At 43.5% G+C, this 17,893-nt stretch overlaps 1 protein-coding gene across 2 annotated transcripts in view; it reads right to left on the reverse strand.

The window, feature by feature from the left end:
• Positions 1-17,893, reverse strand: part of LOC137618731 (zinc finger protein 454-like) — a 199,935-nt gene that overhangs the window by 11,975 nt on the left and 170,067 nt on the right. The window contains exon 4 of one of the 2 annotated variants that reach the window (XR_011039830.1): positions 11,294-11,397. Coding sequence is in view for 1 of the 2 variants with exons in the window: in XM_068348900.1 (XP_068205001.1) it covers positions 9,469-11,214 (1,746 nt within the window). In the remaining variant the exon portion in view is untranslated. Of the gene's footprint in view, positions 1-9,183; positions 11,398-17,893 lie in introns of those variants that run through there. The other variant, XM_068348900.1, reaches the window with a different exon arrangement.

A 17,893-nucleotide genomic window follows, 5' to 3' on the forward strand; every position in this document is an offset into this window, starting at 1 on the left:
CAGAATGTTCCAAGACATCGTCAAAGGAATCTTCAACCCCCGAGCTCACATCCATAAAAACCCGGGTGGGTCAAAGTAATCAACTATGAATCTAGAAGGACTTTAGACCTACGAGGTAAGCCACAGGCCCCTGATCTTGAAGAGGCCAATCTGGGATCAGTAATGCCTTCCTGAAAATCTGGGATCTCAGATGTCGTTCTATTCTTCAGAATGGTCTACGAGTCCCATCTCTCTCACGTTTGAGTGGTAAAGGTCGCGAGGAGCAAAGACGACACCTTCCTCCTAGCCTCCTTACGTTGTATGACCTTCGGTGGTATGGGAGGAGGAACTATTACTTCAACAGTTAGAGTGAGAGGTTCGAGTTGATCCAAGTCTATTTCTAACCCCTGCTAGTCCTAGGGTGATGAGAATCATCTGGGGTGGATTTGAAAGGATAATGCCCAGTCTCTCCCACTCCTGTGTGAGCAGGGGGGCTGGTCTACCCCTCGCTAACTAGCAGTGGGTGGTTAAACCTTGCTAAAGTATTTTGGCTGGTTTCAAATTTTGCTAAGATACATATTCACTGTAAAGAGCAAAGGGGTTTGTATTAGGTGTTGGAACAAATCATGAATTAATTGACTTTTACATTAATAGCTTTATACATTTCACACAGCTACGTCGACCTTTCTCCAAAGTTTGGGAGCCAAAGATTGTGTGTATATAAGAACATATCAATTCCTGCTTATTTAGTTACAGACTGCAGCTTAAATCATTACTGTATACCACTGAAATATAAAGAAACAATTTTGTTGATCATAGGTACAGAGTACAGTAAAGTATTTGCTAAATAATATGAACATACAGAGGAAAATTATAGGTTTTAATATCAATATAATTGTGTTTACAATTTTGCTTGACCTCATCAGAGACTAACAAGTTCAAATGTAAAGTGAAAAATTGTCTGTTTTCAAAATCCATCTTCAAAAAGATCAGGTTACTTATGTAAACAAAACCAAAATTACGTTAATTTGTTGGAGTAAACATAGTGATAACTAATCACCTAAATTGTTTGTCAATGTGGAGTAAACAGTGTAGCCATGTCCCCTACATTATTACAAAGGAGTCATAATAAAATCTATCTTTCACCCAATTGCCTCTGTGACTTCAGAGCTCCTTGGCTTATGCTCTTCTTCTTTGAATATTCATTTGTTAACTGCCAATGTTTAAGATTTAGAAGTAAATATCTCAAATTCTAAATACTTTCTACCTTGAGACATGACAAATTCGTAGATAATTTGTATTTTTCCTAACTATACAAACCTTAGCTATTTAATAGGGGTAATACTTTCGGCGTAGCTGAAATGACGAGCCATTAAAATCTAACGAGGGTTCACTACCCACACCGCTAGTTAGCGGGGTTAGGGGAGGGTAGCTCGCTATTCCCCCCCCCCCCTCACACACACCTGTGCTTGAGCTCACTTTGCTTGGAGGTAGGACTTCACGGGGGATAGGGCTGGCAGGCAAGTTTGGTTAAATAGCTAAGGTTTGTATAGTTAGGAAAAATACAAATTATCTACGAATTTCTCATTTGTTCCATAACTGAAATACAAACCACGCTATTTAATAGGGGTGACTCACCCATTAGGAAGGGTGGACGTCCAAGCCAGTACTGGTTTTTGGCTTTGCCCGGGGACTCGTTATTTGAGTGTGTAAGCACCCAAGAAACAAGGCGTCCCTGCACCTCGCTAGAACCTTGCTACACAAGGACTGCGGCCTACGCAAGCAGTGTGTGAAGGTATGAAGAAGTGTGACTCGTCCTAGGAAGTTGTTCTGAAGCTCTTTAGATGGAAACTTGTAGACTAGGACTTTCCCAATACCACCTCGCCAGGGTATGGGGACGTAACAGTATTAACTTAATACTAGGAACACAAGGGAGCATAGTTTACCTGCAGTGGTTTGAGGTCAGCTATGCAGAGAACCCAGGATGTTGCTTTCCCCAAAAGAGGGGAGGATGAAGAAAAGAATAAGGGCAAGTCAAACCTTTTCATTCATGCAGACTAAAACCGGGTAACAATGCCCTCAGCCCTCTGCTACTTGTCCAATAAGGAGCTTGAGGTTTTAAACCAGCTGTTGTGCAGCCACCACAGGGCCGATAGAGAACGTATCGAGCCTCCTGTGGGTCACGTCTTGCAGGCAGTGGGCTGTGAACGTTGTCTGACGCTTCCACACCTCCGCTTGAAGGACCTGCTTCACAGAGAAATTTCTTTTGAAGGCCAGGGACGTAGCTATGCCCCTGACATCATGTGCTCTAGGGCGATGTGACGGATGAGGATCTGGATTCAAGGCCAGATGAATGACCCTACGAATCCATGCAGAGATGGTGTTCTTGGTGACCCTCCTCTTAGTCCTCCCTGTGCTTACGAATAATGCTGGCACATGAGGACGGACTGCAGCTGTTCTTTTGAGGTATAGCCTCAAACTCCTTACTGGGCATAGGAAGAGATGGTCTGGGTCATCTGTTACAGAGCGGAGACTAGAATCGAGGATTCGCTTCTCCAGGATACTGAGTCTTAGCAATAAACTCAGGGACGAAGCTGAACGTTACCTCCCCCCATCCCCTTGAATAGGCCATGTCATACGAGAGACCATGAAGTTCGCTAACAAGCTTGGCCGAAGCCAAAACTAGCAGGAACACCGTCTTTCAGGTTAGGTGGCGATCTGATGCCTGGTGTAATGGTTCATAGGGAGGTCTCATAAGAGATCTGAGAACTAGAACCATGTTCCATGGAGGAAGTCTCACTTCCGACTAAGGGCAGGTAAGTTCATAACTACGTATGAGTAGAGAAAGTTCTAGCGATGAAGAAATGTCCATTCTTTTCAGCCTGAAAGCTACACTTAAGGCTGAGCGATAGCCTTTCACTGCCGAGACTGAAAGGCGCATTTCTTCCTGCAAATACAGGAGGAATTCCGCTATTGTTGGAATAGTGGCATCGAGTGAAGAGATACCCCTTCCATGACACCAACCACAAAAGACTTTCCACTTTGCCTGGTAGACTGCTGCGGATGACTTTCGCAGATGTCCAGACATCCTGACAGCAACTTGCTGCGAAAATCCTCTCTCAGAGAGGAGATGGTGGATAGTCTCCAGGCGTGAAGTCGTAGCGATGCTACGGTTTTGTGGAAGATGTTGGCATGTGGTTGCTTGAGCAGATTGTGCCGTGGAGGGAGTTCTCTTGTTAGCTCCGTTAGGAGTTGCAGACGGTCCGGGAACCATTCCGCGTGATGCCATAACAGAGCTATGAGGGTCATTGAAAGAGTGACCGATGTTTTGGTTTTGTTGAGCACCCTTCCTGAGAAGGATGTAGGACTCCAACATAGAAGATGGCAAGTTCTTTCCAGCCCCCACTTGGGAAGACTTCTCAGCACGAGGAGTGGTTTACCTCATTGGTGCGATGGGGGAAAGTCTCACCTCAAATGATTCCCCTGATGACAGGAAGTACTCGTCCGACAGGGAAGGAGAGAAAGTCTGGGGGATGAAGGCTTGAGTGGAGTCAACTTAGCCCTTGAAGAAGTTACCGCGTCCGGAACTCCTCTTTTTCTCTTCAGAGGGGTAGAGACAGCCAAGGATCTGTGCCCTAATTCAGAGAAAACAGGCTTGAATGCCTGTGTCACTGCTCTGATTTGTGCACCGAACCAAGGTTGTTGACTGACAGACGCACTGTCAGACACCCCCTTCGAAGGAACAGGGATAAAAGGATCCCTGGGAGGAGTTTCCATAAGTGGGTTCGCCTGAAAAGGAATAGGGATCCTGGACCCCTCTGGATGTTTCCCTTCCGCCGCAATGCGTTTGCGGGGAGGGGAATGAGGCGATGGTGACCTTGCCGTGCGTTGTCCAGCAGCCTCGCGAGCGGGAGGATATTGACGCTCGCGCGATGGAAAATACCAGGGGTCGCCCGCGGGCGACTGCGGGGGTGCGCGGGAGACTGAAGGCGCGCAGGAGTGCACGCGGGAGACTGTGGGTGCACAGGGATCAGGGCGTTGAACACGTGGGCACGCAGGCGAGAGTTCGCGTGCCCCTGAAGAAGCCGTAGGGCGAGCGCACGCAAGAGAGATACCCCTGGCGCGCAAGCGCGCAGTTGATGCCTGTGCTGCTCGTGGGCGCCCATCTTGTGGGCGCGCAACCGCATGAGAGAATGGGCGAGGGCGCACACTCGTATCCTCGTGGACGCGAGCAGGAGACTGCGCGTGTCGGCGCGATGGCGCGCTGAATAATGCTGGCGCGTAGGTGAGTGCTGGCGCGTTGGCAAGCGTTGGTGCGTGGGAGAAGTCAGTATAGACTTCCCAACAGCGCCCAGATCCGAAGATCGTGGGTGCGCAGGAGAGATGACTGCTTCGCGTGGGCGCTGGCGCTAGGGAGAGCGCTGGCGCGCAGGAGATCGCTGGCGTGCAGGAGAACGCTGGCGCGCAGGAGAGCGCTGGTGCGCAGGAGAGCACTGGCGCGTTGGAGAGCGCTGGCGCATAGGAGAACGCTGGCGCGCAGGAGTTTGATGGCGCGCAGGTTAGGGATGTTGCATAGCTAGGCGTGGGCGCGCTTGCTCAGGCAAAGCCAGGCGCGCAGGAGAACGTGGGCGCGTATGCTTTACTCTGCTGGCATAATGCGTGAGGGAAGTATGCGCGCGTTGGCGCATACGCCCTTGATGCCCTGTATTAGGGTTAGTAGATGATGCCTGACGAGCGTGGAGGTCAGGTTTCGTCGGCGTGTAGCACGCATCAGCACTCAGGAATGGTGACGGCAGGTCGGCAGGTCTGACGGGTGGAAGGTCGACGCGTTCTTTGAAAGGACCAAAGCAGGAACAGTCGGTGATCGCTGATGAGGCTCCTCTGCGGGGGACTACAGCGAAGATGTAAAACCAAAGAGGCGCCTACTCACCGCAGGTGAAGGAAGGTCTCTCTGGCTAAGAGGAAGGCAAGCCTTGCGACGAATATGCCCTCTGGGGGCCATGGGATCACCAAGCTGACCTTCTGCAGTCCTCCGAAGAGGAGTCTCTGTAAGTGAATTCCCCCGAGGGGGACAAACACTAGCAGGAGAGACTGTTGTACTTAGTTTCTCCCTCGTTGGTTGAACAGGAACGGGAGAAACTAAGCCTTCATCTACTGTGGGGTTTGAAGAGTCAGAGGTAGTAGGAGATGCAGCACTGGATACCTCTGACACCACAACGTCGACAATCGACAGAGGATCAACCTCTGCCGGAGGCTTGACAGCGGCACCCAATAGGATGTAGTCAAGTAAGACTTCCTTGGAGGGCGAGCCCTCAAGCCCCAAGGAAGACCAAAGCTGGAAAAGAGGGATTACTGACAAATACTCCCCGAGGGAGAGGTGAAGCTGCCTCGCTAGGGGAGGCAACGCCATCTCTCGAACCCCGAGCTTGGAAAACAGTACAACGGTTTACGCTACCACTCAACGGTCTCTCGAAAGAGACCGACGACTGGGAGCTTTGGAGGAGGTTTGAGCAACGGAAGAAGAGGCCTTGGGTTTTTCTCCTTTCAAAGAAACCTTCGAAGGGGAAATATCCCATTTGGACTTCTTCCGTCACCGTGAAAACCTCTCCCACTGGGAGGTAGACCACTCCCTGCACTCACTACACTTATTATCACTGTTACACCGTTGACCTCTACAGGAAGGGCAAAGGGCGTGAGAGTCTGTCTTGACCGCCAACATGAATGTTCCACAGGGGCGGTCGGGTAATCCAGGGCAGGTGCACATAATAGCAGAGGCCAACTTCACACACAAAACTGTCAAAAAGAGAAAGCAAAAAAAAGCATTGATGGCTGCCAATGAGCGGAAAGGATGACAGTGGACACGTCCGACTACCATCCGAGCCGAGAGCAAAGTGAGTTCAAGCACAGGGGTGTGTGAGGGGGGGTAGCAAGCTACCCTCCCCTACCCCCGCTAACTAGCGGTGTGAGTAGTAAACCCTCGTTAAATTTTAATGGCTCGTCATTTCCGCTACGCCGAAAGTAATACCCCTATTAAATAGCTAAGGTTTGTATTCCAGTTATGGAACAACTGTCCATTTAATAATACTGAAGTGTGAAAGGAACTAAAGAGTAAATTGAATAAGGACATTTCTTTAAAAATAATTTATTCAATTAAAAACTTCACGTGAAAAATACAATATCTCAAATTAATAATTATTTGTTTTAAGTAAAGAATAATACAACATACACTTAAGTTACATACATGTAAGCAATAAAAAAATAGAAGAAATATTCAAAGTCAATTTACAACTTAACAGACACAAAAACATTCCCTTTTCTTTATAGTCTAACTGACAAAAATATTCATTTAGGAAGAACTTCAAAGTAAGGTAACATTTTGCTCTTAGGAATTCTGAACTTTCCCTCAGAATTCAAATTGAAAAGGAACCTTTCTATCAGCAAAGACACCATCAGGTAAGAAAGCTAGTGTCTAAGTTTGACAGATTCTCACTGCACAAGAAGAGAATGCAAGATAATCACAGTGCATTTTGCACTGCTAGCTTTGGCAAAGGTAGGAAGAAAAAACTGGAGAGGGATAAAGCCCAAAAAGGGGCTCTCAGCAGCAGAGGGACACATACATATTTGTTCTCTGATATCCTGTGTTTGCAATATATTCTTTCCTTGAGGTTTGTCTCTTTACTGATATATTAACTTAATGGTCTTTCTTTGATTTGTGTTTGGATTTAAGATACAAATATGAGGAGGAGGAGGAGGAGGAGGAGGAGGAGGAGGAAAAAAGGTTATTAAATTTTTCAAGATCCAAACAATATGCAGGATTGGAGAATGAAGCAAATGGTGCAGGTGGTCAACTGCATGCACAACAGGAGAGAATCACCATAGCAAATGGTGAGGTCTTTCTTAGAGGTTATTCATAAGACAGTGGTCCCGACTGCTATCTTTGAAGAGGTAGGGTGAAGTGGCAAATTCCACAAGAAGCAGATGAGGAAGGCTATTGAAAGAAGAGAGTGAACAATTACTGCTTCTGCTCGTGAGATTGTAACATTTGTGTCCTTGAAATTGGCAATGATCGTGAACTTATATAAACTCTAGGTCAAACCAGTAATCATCATGTTTGTGGGAATGATAGTACATGTGGAGAGATACTAAGAGGTGTCTGCAAGGAAAAGGTGCTCACTGCTTATGAAAACTGATCTGAAGAGTCAACCTTCATAGGAGAGCTTCTCGTGGTCACCTGCTAGTTCGTGAGTGTGAAGAGGTCACCAAATTGCTGGCAAGCATCCTGGCAGGAGAGGAATTAGAGCAAGGGTATGTATCTTGACCAATAGACCTTGTGGCTCATCTCTCATGAGATTTGGCACTGGTAGCAGGAGCGTGTCCCCTTGTACTTTGTATTGTACCTCAACGCCTTCCCAATGGAAGGGTGTTGCTATAACATTGTTCCTCCAACAAAACCATGCAGAGGAACCAGACTGAGATTGTGGAGAATCAGACTTATCAGTCGTCCTGTGCTTCTGTAACTTCTTCCTTGGCAGCGCCACATCAGAAGATTATGTTGTCATCTCAGGAACCCTTCAACGGGGACCCGATATGGCAGCAGGTATTGACATTACCGGCATGCACTGATTCTCTCTCCCAAAAGAGAGAGAGAGAGAGAGAGAGAGAGAGAGAGAGAGAGAGAGAGAGAGAGAGAGAGAGAGAGAGAGAGAGAGAGAGAGAGGCAACTCATAGATCAGCCCTCCTTGACCTCTTTGAAGATGAAAGATAGAACTTGAAGTTCATCTTCTGCAGTCAGAGATTGACAGACACTGAAGGTCACGTACACATGAGGGATAGGACAGCATCAGACATGCAACCCAACAGGAACAGGTATAGAGTATTTGATAAAGACAGTTAGCACAGATACTGTAACACAATTAAGCTACCTGGTGTATAGGGGATGCCTAGTCGCCAACTACTACCACTACTACTACCTGAAGTCATAATTCTATGAAAGGTCAAAGGTTTGTATGATGTGTAGCAATAAACCAATAATAGAAGTTGAAATACAAAACAAATTTAGCATAATAATAATAAACTAATTGAGTAAAATTTAACTAAGTACAAAAATCCTTAAAGAAAGCTGCACTACAGTAATTATGTCCCTCCTCCACCACATACTGCGTAAGAGATCAGCAGAAAAATGCAAATAAAACACTTTTGTTTTCTGTTGTTCAAGTATTTCCTCTAATTATTTAATCTCCACAAATACAGTTAAGGTTCCTAAGTGTCAAATGTTCCTAAGCAACAAAGGATGTGAATAATTAGGGAGTCAGAGGTACAGTACAACGAGGAGGTGCATAACCAGCTAACATGAGATGACCCATCAGAGTGCAATAGTACAAGCAGCTGAACATCACCAGGGAGACACAGATCTCCTTTAATCGGACATGTTTCTCTTGCTTGATCAAAATTACATTAAACTTGTTTGTAAAAGTCCAGTAAAGAGACATTTGCAATGGAACTGTCTCAATCCCAGTTGATTGACCTAACAAGAGAGAGCAAAACTAGAGTCTGGTAAATGTGGAAATTTAATCGCTTTACACCAGCTTTCTCTTCTTTTCAAAAGACCACAACTTCCCCTCTTCCTTACAAATTTTCTCCAGCACAAATCTTCCTCCTATGCTTTGAAAAAAAGTGTTCTCCAGGCAAATGTCATATCACACACACTGCACTTAAATGGCTTCACTCTTTGTCTTAATACCTTCATTGGCTCTACTTTATATTAGTGATGCAATGGACCTCAACTTGGGGTCTACGGTTGCACCTCTATACTCCACTAGCCTTGTATCCGAGGGCTCTTTACAAGATGGTCACTGTTCCCTTGATGGCAGCAATCTGCTCCTCATTTATGCTTGGGTAACTTGGTATCCCCTGAAGGTATTGTCTCAGGCTTTTCTTCATAAGTCCTGCTGCCCCCACCACCACAGGTATTACTTCTATTTCTTTCAGTTCACAAGTAATTTTTCAGATCGTTCTTCAGTTCTTGATATTTTGTTATTCTCTGCCTCTCAGCTCTGTTGAGGCCGAAATCACTGGGTACTGTCAAATCTATAATCTTTGCTGTTTTTTCTTCTTTATTTCAGATCAAAATATCAGGTCTTATAGCACCTCCTCCTATACCATCTTTTATGATGAGATAATCCCGACAGGAAGATATAATGTATCTGTTGGTGGTAACTGGATCTGGTTCATGCTCCCATATCTTATCTTTTACTTCAATTTTGTATTCTTTACATATTTTCCAATGTATATATTTACAGATCTTACTGTGATGAGCTGTGTAGTGACCATCTGCGAATTAGTGTCTGGCAGGCTGAAACCCGATAACCAACACTCTCAACTGCTGCATGACAAAACCTACACTGGTCGTTTCCTGATATGCCCACCATTTTCTTGAAGCTGTTTGTTAGGAGTCCTTGGTATTGTGTTCCTATCATCATCTTTTCTCCATCAAAACCCATTATGAACTTTATGATGCCTTGAGAGTGAACTTTTCTGAGAAAATGCTTTGTCACAGACATTACACTTGAATGGTTTCTCCCCAGTGTGAGTTCTAAAATGTGTTGCAAGGTCACTTTTTGTATGAAATGCTTTGTCACAGACATTACACTTGAATGGTTTCTCCCTAGTGTGAATTATAAAATGTCTTGCAAGGTCACTTTTCGAATGAAATGCTTTGTCACAGACATTACACTTTAAGGGATTCTCCCCAGAGTGAATTCTAAAATGTCTTGCAAGATAACTTTTCGTACGAAGTGCTATGTCACAGACATTACACTTGAATGGTTTCTCCCCATTGTGAATGCTAAAATGTGTTGCAAGGTTATATTTAGTCTTAAATACTTTGTCACAGACATCACATTTGAATGGGTTCTCCCCAGTGTGAGTTCTAAAATGTATTGTAAGGGAACTTTTTGAATTATATGCTTTGTCACAGACATTACACTTGAATGGTTTCTCCCCAGTGTGAATTCTAAAATGTTTTGTAAAATTACCTTTCCTATTAAATGCTTTGTCACAGACATTACACTTGAATGGTTTCTCCCCAGTGTGAATTCTAAAATGTTTTGTAAGGGCGCATTTCGAATGAAATGCTTTGTCACAGACACTGCACTTGAATGGTTTCTCCCCGGTGTGAATTTTAAAATGTATTGCAAGATGACTTTTCGTACGAAATGCTTTATCACAAACACTGCACTTGAATGGTTTCTCCCCGGTGTGAATTCTAGAATGTGCTGCAAGAATATTTTTCAAATTAAATGCTTTGTCACAGACATCACATTTGAATGGTTTCTCCCCGTTGTGAATTTTAAAATGTCTTGCAAGATGACTTCTCGTATGAAATGCTTTATCACAGACACTGCACTTGAATGACTTTATCCTATTGTGTGTTTCATAATGTACTTTAAGATAAATTTTATTAGAAAATGTTTTGTCACTTTCTCTGCATCTGAACAGGTCTTCAGTGTGAATTAGCATTTGAGTGTTGGGGTTAACTACTCCACTAAATTGCTTTTCAGAATTTCCACCCACAAACAACTTCTCTGTCATACCAACATCAATTTGAGTTTTGGAATCACTTTCCTGACAAAGAGGTTTTTCACAGCCTCTGTTTTCCATCTGCTCCTCTTTCTGTGAACATTCTTTCCCCCTTCCTCTTCCCTCTCCTTTGTCCTCTTTCCTACTGGATCCCAAATGTATGTCACTTTCCTCTTTTACACTTGTCTTTACACTCTTCTCCTCCTCTTTATTGACTTCCCTTTCGCTGATTTGTGAATCCTCCTCACTCACTGATGCATCAGAGTCGAAACAGTATTTCATGTCACCTTCATTTGACTCAAATATTTCTGGTTCTGCTTTGAATTCTGGCTCTGCTTTGAATTCTATTTCTGGCTCTGCTTTGAATTCTATTTCTGGCTTGGCTTTGAATTCTAATTCTGGCTCTTCTTTGAATTCTATTTCTGGCTTGGCTTTGAATTCTATTTCTGGCTTGGCTTTGAATTCTATTTCTGGCTCTGCTTCAAATTCTGGCTCTGCTTTGAATTCCACGTCTGGGTCCATGAAAAGAGAGTCATCATCAAAGAGTCCACAACTGTTGACCAAATCATCATTTTCTATCTTGACTGCAGTGTGTGAAAAGGAATCTTCCATAATCCCCTCCCTATCACTGGATGACATCCTCTTCAATATTATCATGAACAGCAGACAAATATAAAGTTAACAACAAACTTCCTATTCTCTACATGAAAGTCTTACAGCATGAACTAACACAGACCCTTCTTCCTTTTTCCCAGTCCTGTATCTCTTGTAGATATCTTCAGTAGTTTACATAATCTTCGTCACAATAGATTGATGATTATTTCCTTTGGGATGAAAAATCTGAAATAGTAGAGAACATTTATCATTGGAAAAGGAAATGATGAAAATATTTGTTGGAGTTTTCTGATATAAAAAGACAAATTCTTAACCAAAAATAAATTTGTTTTTAAGCAATTTGTATTTTTCTTATCCATACAATACTGAGTCCTTTAATTAGGAAGACTAACTGATTAGAAGGTTGAAAGTTCCCTTGGAACGAAAACTGAAAGGTTCTGTAACTTCCCTGGAAGTGTTCCAGGCTTGATCTGTGGAGAAGCAGATAGAGGCCACTATCACCACGTCCCCTTATTTATCATAAGAGAAAGTGATAGGCCCTGGGTCATACATGAATAGAAAGAGAAACTGTACCAAGTGTGAGAATAATGGGTTGGTCGTGTCACGAGGTAGCTATTAGGTACTAACAGAAAGGCGAGGTGAATGTAAGTGACTTTATTCAGCAAGATAACGAGCTTACATACAAATGGTTGAGGGTAACAATGGCACAAACATTCCAACAATGTGAAACAAACTATGGTAAGCTTAAACAAGTTTATGCATTTGTGGGAGAGACCTAGAGATAAAAAAGCAATAGCATTACAGTGTATGAGCATGTATGAAACACGTACATTACATGGCTTCCCCTCAAAAAAAGTTCTACATGTAAAATAGGGCTAACTGTAGTAGGGTAATCATGTAGGAGATATGCAGGTTTTAGTCAATCAATGAAGACCAAGTCTTCTATGCCACAAATGGTAATTAAAATAGTCTTCGGTTGCGACAGATATTGAGGAAAGAGCCCATGTAAGGGGGCGTCAGGCAGTGGCTTGCTAGTGTCGGTGCGCACGAAGACATGTTTTGCAGTGTTTAAATCTTTCAGTATGTGTTACTTCACTGGGCGCTTGTACATCTGGCGACAGGGAGTAAATTTTCCCACATGAAATAGGTGCTGGAGATTGTAGGATTAGGTTGCCGACAGAAAAACTTTGGCTGAGATGACCAATGGGTCACCATACACCATTTCAACTGCCAAGACATCCAGGGTGTCTTTAAGAGTGGTCCTTAATCCCAGGAGGACCCAGGGAAGCTGAGTAAAACAGTTGGAGTCATTGCAGTGGGGCATCAAAGCGGCTTTGAGGGTGCAATGAAAACGTTTAACCCTTCCGTTAGCTGCAGGTTAGTAAGCAGTTTTCTGACGTAGGGAGATGTCCAGGAGATTTGCTAATGATGTCCACAATTGAGAGATGAAAGGGGTACCCCTGTCAGAAGTAATATGCGCAGGGATACCAAATCTTGTTACCCACCCTGAGAGTAAGGCAGATGGACATGAAAGGACCATTGCAATTTGCCTAGGGATGACTTCAGCCAAACAAGTGTAATGGTCTATGATGGTAAAAAGGTAATTGTGTCCTGGTGATGTGGGTAGGGGACCTACTATGTTGATGTGAATGTGGGCAAAACGACACTGACGTTGAGGAAAGGTGCCCCCTCCTGAATCTATGTGTCGATGTATTTTTGAAGTTTGGCATAAAGTACAGGCCTGGATCCAATCCTTAGCATCCTTGATAATGCTGTGCCAAATGAACTTTGTATTCCATAGCTGTGCAGCAGATTGGTTCGAGGGATGTGAGAGGCCATAGATGAACTCAAACAACTGTACGTACATGGGGCAGGTATCCACAGTCGTGGCCTATCAGTAATAACGTCACAGAGGAGGATGGCGTTGGAGTCCCTGAAGGTGACGTCTTCCCAACAGAGAAATGGGCAGGATGCCCTACATGCTTGGTACTATGAATCTTTTCTTTGGGCTTTTGCCAAGGTGTTGTAATCCCATCCCAGGTGAATGGAAACCAATGTATTCCTTGATAGGGCATCGGCAATGGGATTAATTTTCCAGGGGAGGTGATGAAGGGTGTAGTCGTATTCAGTCACGGTGGAGAGATGTCGGCATTGACGGGCAGACCAGGCATTGGATTGTTGAGTGAAGGCGTGCAATAGATGAATGACAAAGAGCGTACCTTCTAAGAAAAGGTGAAAGTCACGGATAGCCAAATGCACCACCATCAATTCGTAGTCAAAGGTAGAGTATCCGGATTCCTCCTTGAACAGTTTTCTACTGAAGAAGGTCAATAGGCGGGCAGAGCCGTTGACCACATGCTCAAGTATTGCACCAATAGCAATGTCGCTGGCATTGGTGGAGAGAAAGAGAGAGTCTTGTGGCATGGGAAAAGTGAGACCAGCAGCATTTAATAGGGCATTCTTTGCATTGCAGAAAGCCGCTTCCTGAAAGGGACTCCACTTTAGGACTTTTGGCTTGCCCTTGAGTGAGGCATAGAGGGGGGGGGGGGGGGAAGAGTGGCATTGATGACTGGCAGTAACTGGTGATAATGCTTATCATGCCCAAGAATTCTTGTAGTGCTTTGATGGTCGAGGGCATGGGGAAGTTATGAACAGCTGATAACTTCTCAGGGAAGGGGTGGACACCTTCAGGAGTGATGCAATGCCCTAAGAACGATACTTTGTTGGCGCCACAGGTACACTTGTCGTACCGCACTACAAGGCCGTTCTGTTGTAGGCGGTCGAGAACGATGCGTAGGTGACAGAGGTGTTCCTTTCGGGAGGAATAGAACATAAGTATGTCATCCAAGTAACTTATGCAGAAGGGGAGGTCACCTAAGATGCCATCCAAGAGGCGTTGAAAAGTGGTCCCAGCATTACAAAGGGAAGAACATGGGTAATTGAAGGTGTATGTGCCGAAGGGGGTGGTGATGGCGGTCTTAGGGATGTCTTCTGGGTTCACGGATACCAGATAATACCTTTTCAAGAGGTCGAGAGGAGAAACTTTAGCTTTGTGCAAGTAGGATTGACGGATTGATTTGGGATTTTCTGAAACAATAAAAGCAAAGATGTGCTTATAAAAGTGAAATAGATTTCAAAAGACCTGCTTCTGAATAATTCTAAAAAATACTGCTAGCATAGTACACCACATCATGTCTTAAAGAATCTTTGCAAGGAGGAACCTACCATCCTCACCTCGAGCCTCAACAGATATCCTTTTATTATTTTTAATATTATTATCATTACTTGTTAAGCTACAACCCTAGTTGGAAAAGCAAGATGCTATAAGACCAGGGACTCCAACAGAGAAAATAACCTAGTGAGTAAAGGAAACAGGAAAATTAAAATATTTCAAGAACAGTAACAACATTCATATAAATATTTCCTATATAAACTATTAAAACTTTAACTAAACAGGTGGAAGAGAAATAAGATAGAATAGTGTGCCCGAGTGTACCCTCAAGCAACAGAAATCTATCCAAAGACAGTGAAAGACCATGGTAAATAGGCTATGGCACTACCCAAGACTAGAGAACAATGGTTTGATTTTGGAGTGTCCTCCTCCTAAAAGGTAGTAGGTTGGCTAAAGTACCAGCCATCCATTGAGATACTACAGCTAGAGAGTTATTGGGTCCTTTGACTGGCCAGGCAGTACTACATTAGATCCCTCTCTCTGGTTACGGCTCGCTTCATCTTTGTCAACTCATACACAGAATAGTCTGGACTATTCTCAACACATTCTCCTCTCTCTTCATACACTTGACAATATTAAAATTACCAAGCAATTTTTCTTTTCTCAGGAGGTTAACTACTGCTCTGCATATATTCAGTGGCTACTTTCCTCTTGGTAAGAGTAGAAGAGACTCTTTAGCTATGGTAAGCAGCTCCAAAATCAAACCATTGTTCTCTAGTCTTGGGTAGTGCCATATCCTCTGTACCATGGTTTTCCCGTCTTGGGTTAGAGATATCTAGCTTGAGGGTACACTCGGGCACACTATTCTGTTTTGTTTCTCTTCCTCTTTTTATTTTGAAGTTTTTAACCTCTTGTTATTTTGAAGTTTTTATAGTTTATATATGAAAGATTTATTTTCATGATATTGTTCTTAAACTTCTCTTGTAGGTTTTCTTATTTCCTTTTCTCACTGGGCTATTTTTCCCTGTTGGAGCCCTTGGGCTTATAACATCCTACTTTTCCAATTAGAGTTGTAGCTTAGCAATTAATAATAAAAAAAGAGCTGCTTACCATAGCTAAAGAGTCTCTTCTACTCTTACCAACAGGAAAGTAGCCACTGAACCATTACAGTGCAGTAGTTAACCCCTTGAGAGGTGTTGCCAAGTGTATGAGGACAGAGGAGAATATGTAAAGAATGGGCCAGATTATTTGGTGTATGTGTAGGCAAAAGGGAAAATGAACCATAACAAGAGAGAAGGATCCAATGTAGCACTGTCTGGCCAGTCAAAGGATCCCAAAACTCTCTAGTGGTAGTATCTCAATAAGTGGCAGGTACCCTGGCCAACCTACTACCTACCAAAGGTGCTAAAAGTGGGGCATTCGGTCAACAAATGCCTCACTGTCAGGGGTACTAAACAATTGTTGCAATATAGCTGGTGTTGCCCAGTAAGCAGAAATTTGCGTGTCAACCAAGCGTGACAAATCCGGAGAAAACACAGAATAGCCTCTCACTTTTGGGGCATCCAAGGAGATATAACATTCATTATCGCTCTCATATTATTTCCAACTAAGCTATTCCAATACTGTTGCCAATTTTTATAAAACAAATTCTTAATTCTATGTAAAAATAAAATCATTACAGAGAATGGGATACTTTCTTGGTAGCAACTCGGCTGCAAGCATTTTTTGCTAGTAAATCTTCCTTCTCATTTCCAGTCACACTTACGTGTGCTGGAACCAAGCAAAATCAAACTGTTATACCTCTCAGCCCAATAATAAAAAAAGCTACTTTTAATTCTTTAAAACTACAGTGTTACTGGATTTAAAATCTTTTAAAGCTTACAGGACACTTCTTGCATCACTAAAGATGGTAAAATTGCCCTCCTCTTCTAACGCTATTTTCCCAGTAGGGGTTAGTATGCCATATGGTTCTTCAGTAAATAGGGAAGATACTAGAGGAAGTGCACCTCTACAATTGAAAGCACTATAATATGCTCCAAATCCAATGCCAGCATTGCATTTGGAGCCATCAGTATATATGAAAGTCGATTCCTTATGTTCAATGTTTCATAAAAAGAGACCTGGCTTCTAAGTCAGTCATGTTCTTTTTATACCAATAAAATACTTACAAAAAGATATCTCTGGTAATTTCCATGGAGGGGTTGATATCTTAAATTGAAGCACCTCATTTCTACTTATATCTAGACAGTCTACAAATGTTTTCACCCAAAAACCATAAGGTTGAGGAGATTTTGGGTGCAACTAAAAATGTCTAAACTGCCTTACAAGGTTTTCAACCAGATAGGCTAAATAGGAAGTTTTTGTAACCAATACCTAACAACAGAAGACTTTCGGTAAAGATCTGAAGGTAACTCTCCAGTGCCAACAGGGAGGCTTGGGATAGGCGAGGTTCTTAAGGCTACTGTGGCCAATTTAATACCATCATGGTGTAAAGAGTCGAAAATCTTTAATCGGCTTGGGGTGGCTGAGGATTATATTTAACACACACAGCTAATTTTTGGAAAAAAGTAAAGCCTTGCATTATTTTAAAAGTTTTGCGGTCTGTCCCCCACAATGTATGGGACAAAACTTTTGAAAAATTTATAGAGCCTCAAGACATTTCCCTTTTAAGGCTTTCAAGTGAGCTATCCATGTCCGTCTGCAATCAAATATTAATCTTAAAAACCTAGCTTCTCTTACACATGGGATTCGCTGACTTTTGATGTACACATCCAGGTCTGGGTAACCGGAGGACTGACCCAGGCGGAGGTTTGACCCATAATCTCTGGTAAAACTGACCTAGAGTGGTTTGGAGGACTGACCCACAATGTTTATTTATACTATAGTGCATTTATTATTAGTTATTTGATTAAATATAATAACATATGGATTCCATATAACATTAACACTTATATGTTGTAATAAAAACTTTTATCATTGGTAAATTTCATATAAGAAATCTATACTTAAATCAAATCAATCCAGCTAACAGGTGTGACCTGACAATGGGGTCTGGGGGCTTGCCACCGGCTAGGGGTTGTGACCTGGGAAGGGAAGGGGGTCCGGGGGCTTGCCCCGGCTAGGGGTTGTGACCTGGGAAGGGAAGGGGGTCCGGGGGCTTGCCACCGGCTAGGGGTTGTGACCTGGGAAGGGAAGGGGGTCCGGGGGCTTGCCCCGGCTAGGGGTTGTGACCTGGGAAGGGAAGGGGGTCCGGGGGCTTGCCACCAGCTAGGGATTGTGACCTGGGAAGGGAAGGGGGTCCGGGGGCTTGCCCCGGCTAGGGATTGTGACCTGGGAACTACTAGGTTAGGTTAGGTGCGTTTGTTAGGTTCTGTACCCTCTTGCAAATCTCAAAAGTGTTAAATAACCATGTTTGGCTGGTTTTCAGCCATTTACATGAACCATATATTTTTTCAACTGGTTATCTTGGGCTTATTTTGCATTTCTGACCATTATTATTGCTGTGAATAACTCGTTTATGACATTTCCCACACAAAAAAACAGTTTCCC

The sequence above is a fragment of the Palaemon carinicauda genome, chromosome 25, assembly GCF_036898095.1.
Source record: "Palaemon carinicauda isolate YSFRI2023 chromosome 25, ASM3689809v2, whole genome shotgun sequence".
NCBI classification, from domain to species: Eukaryota; Metazoa; Arthropoda; class Malacostraca; order Decapoda; family Palaemonidae; genus Palaemon; species Palaemon carinicauda.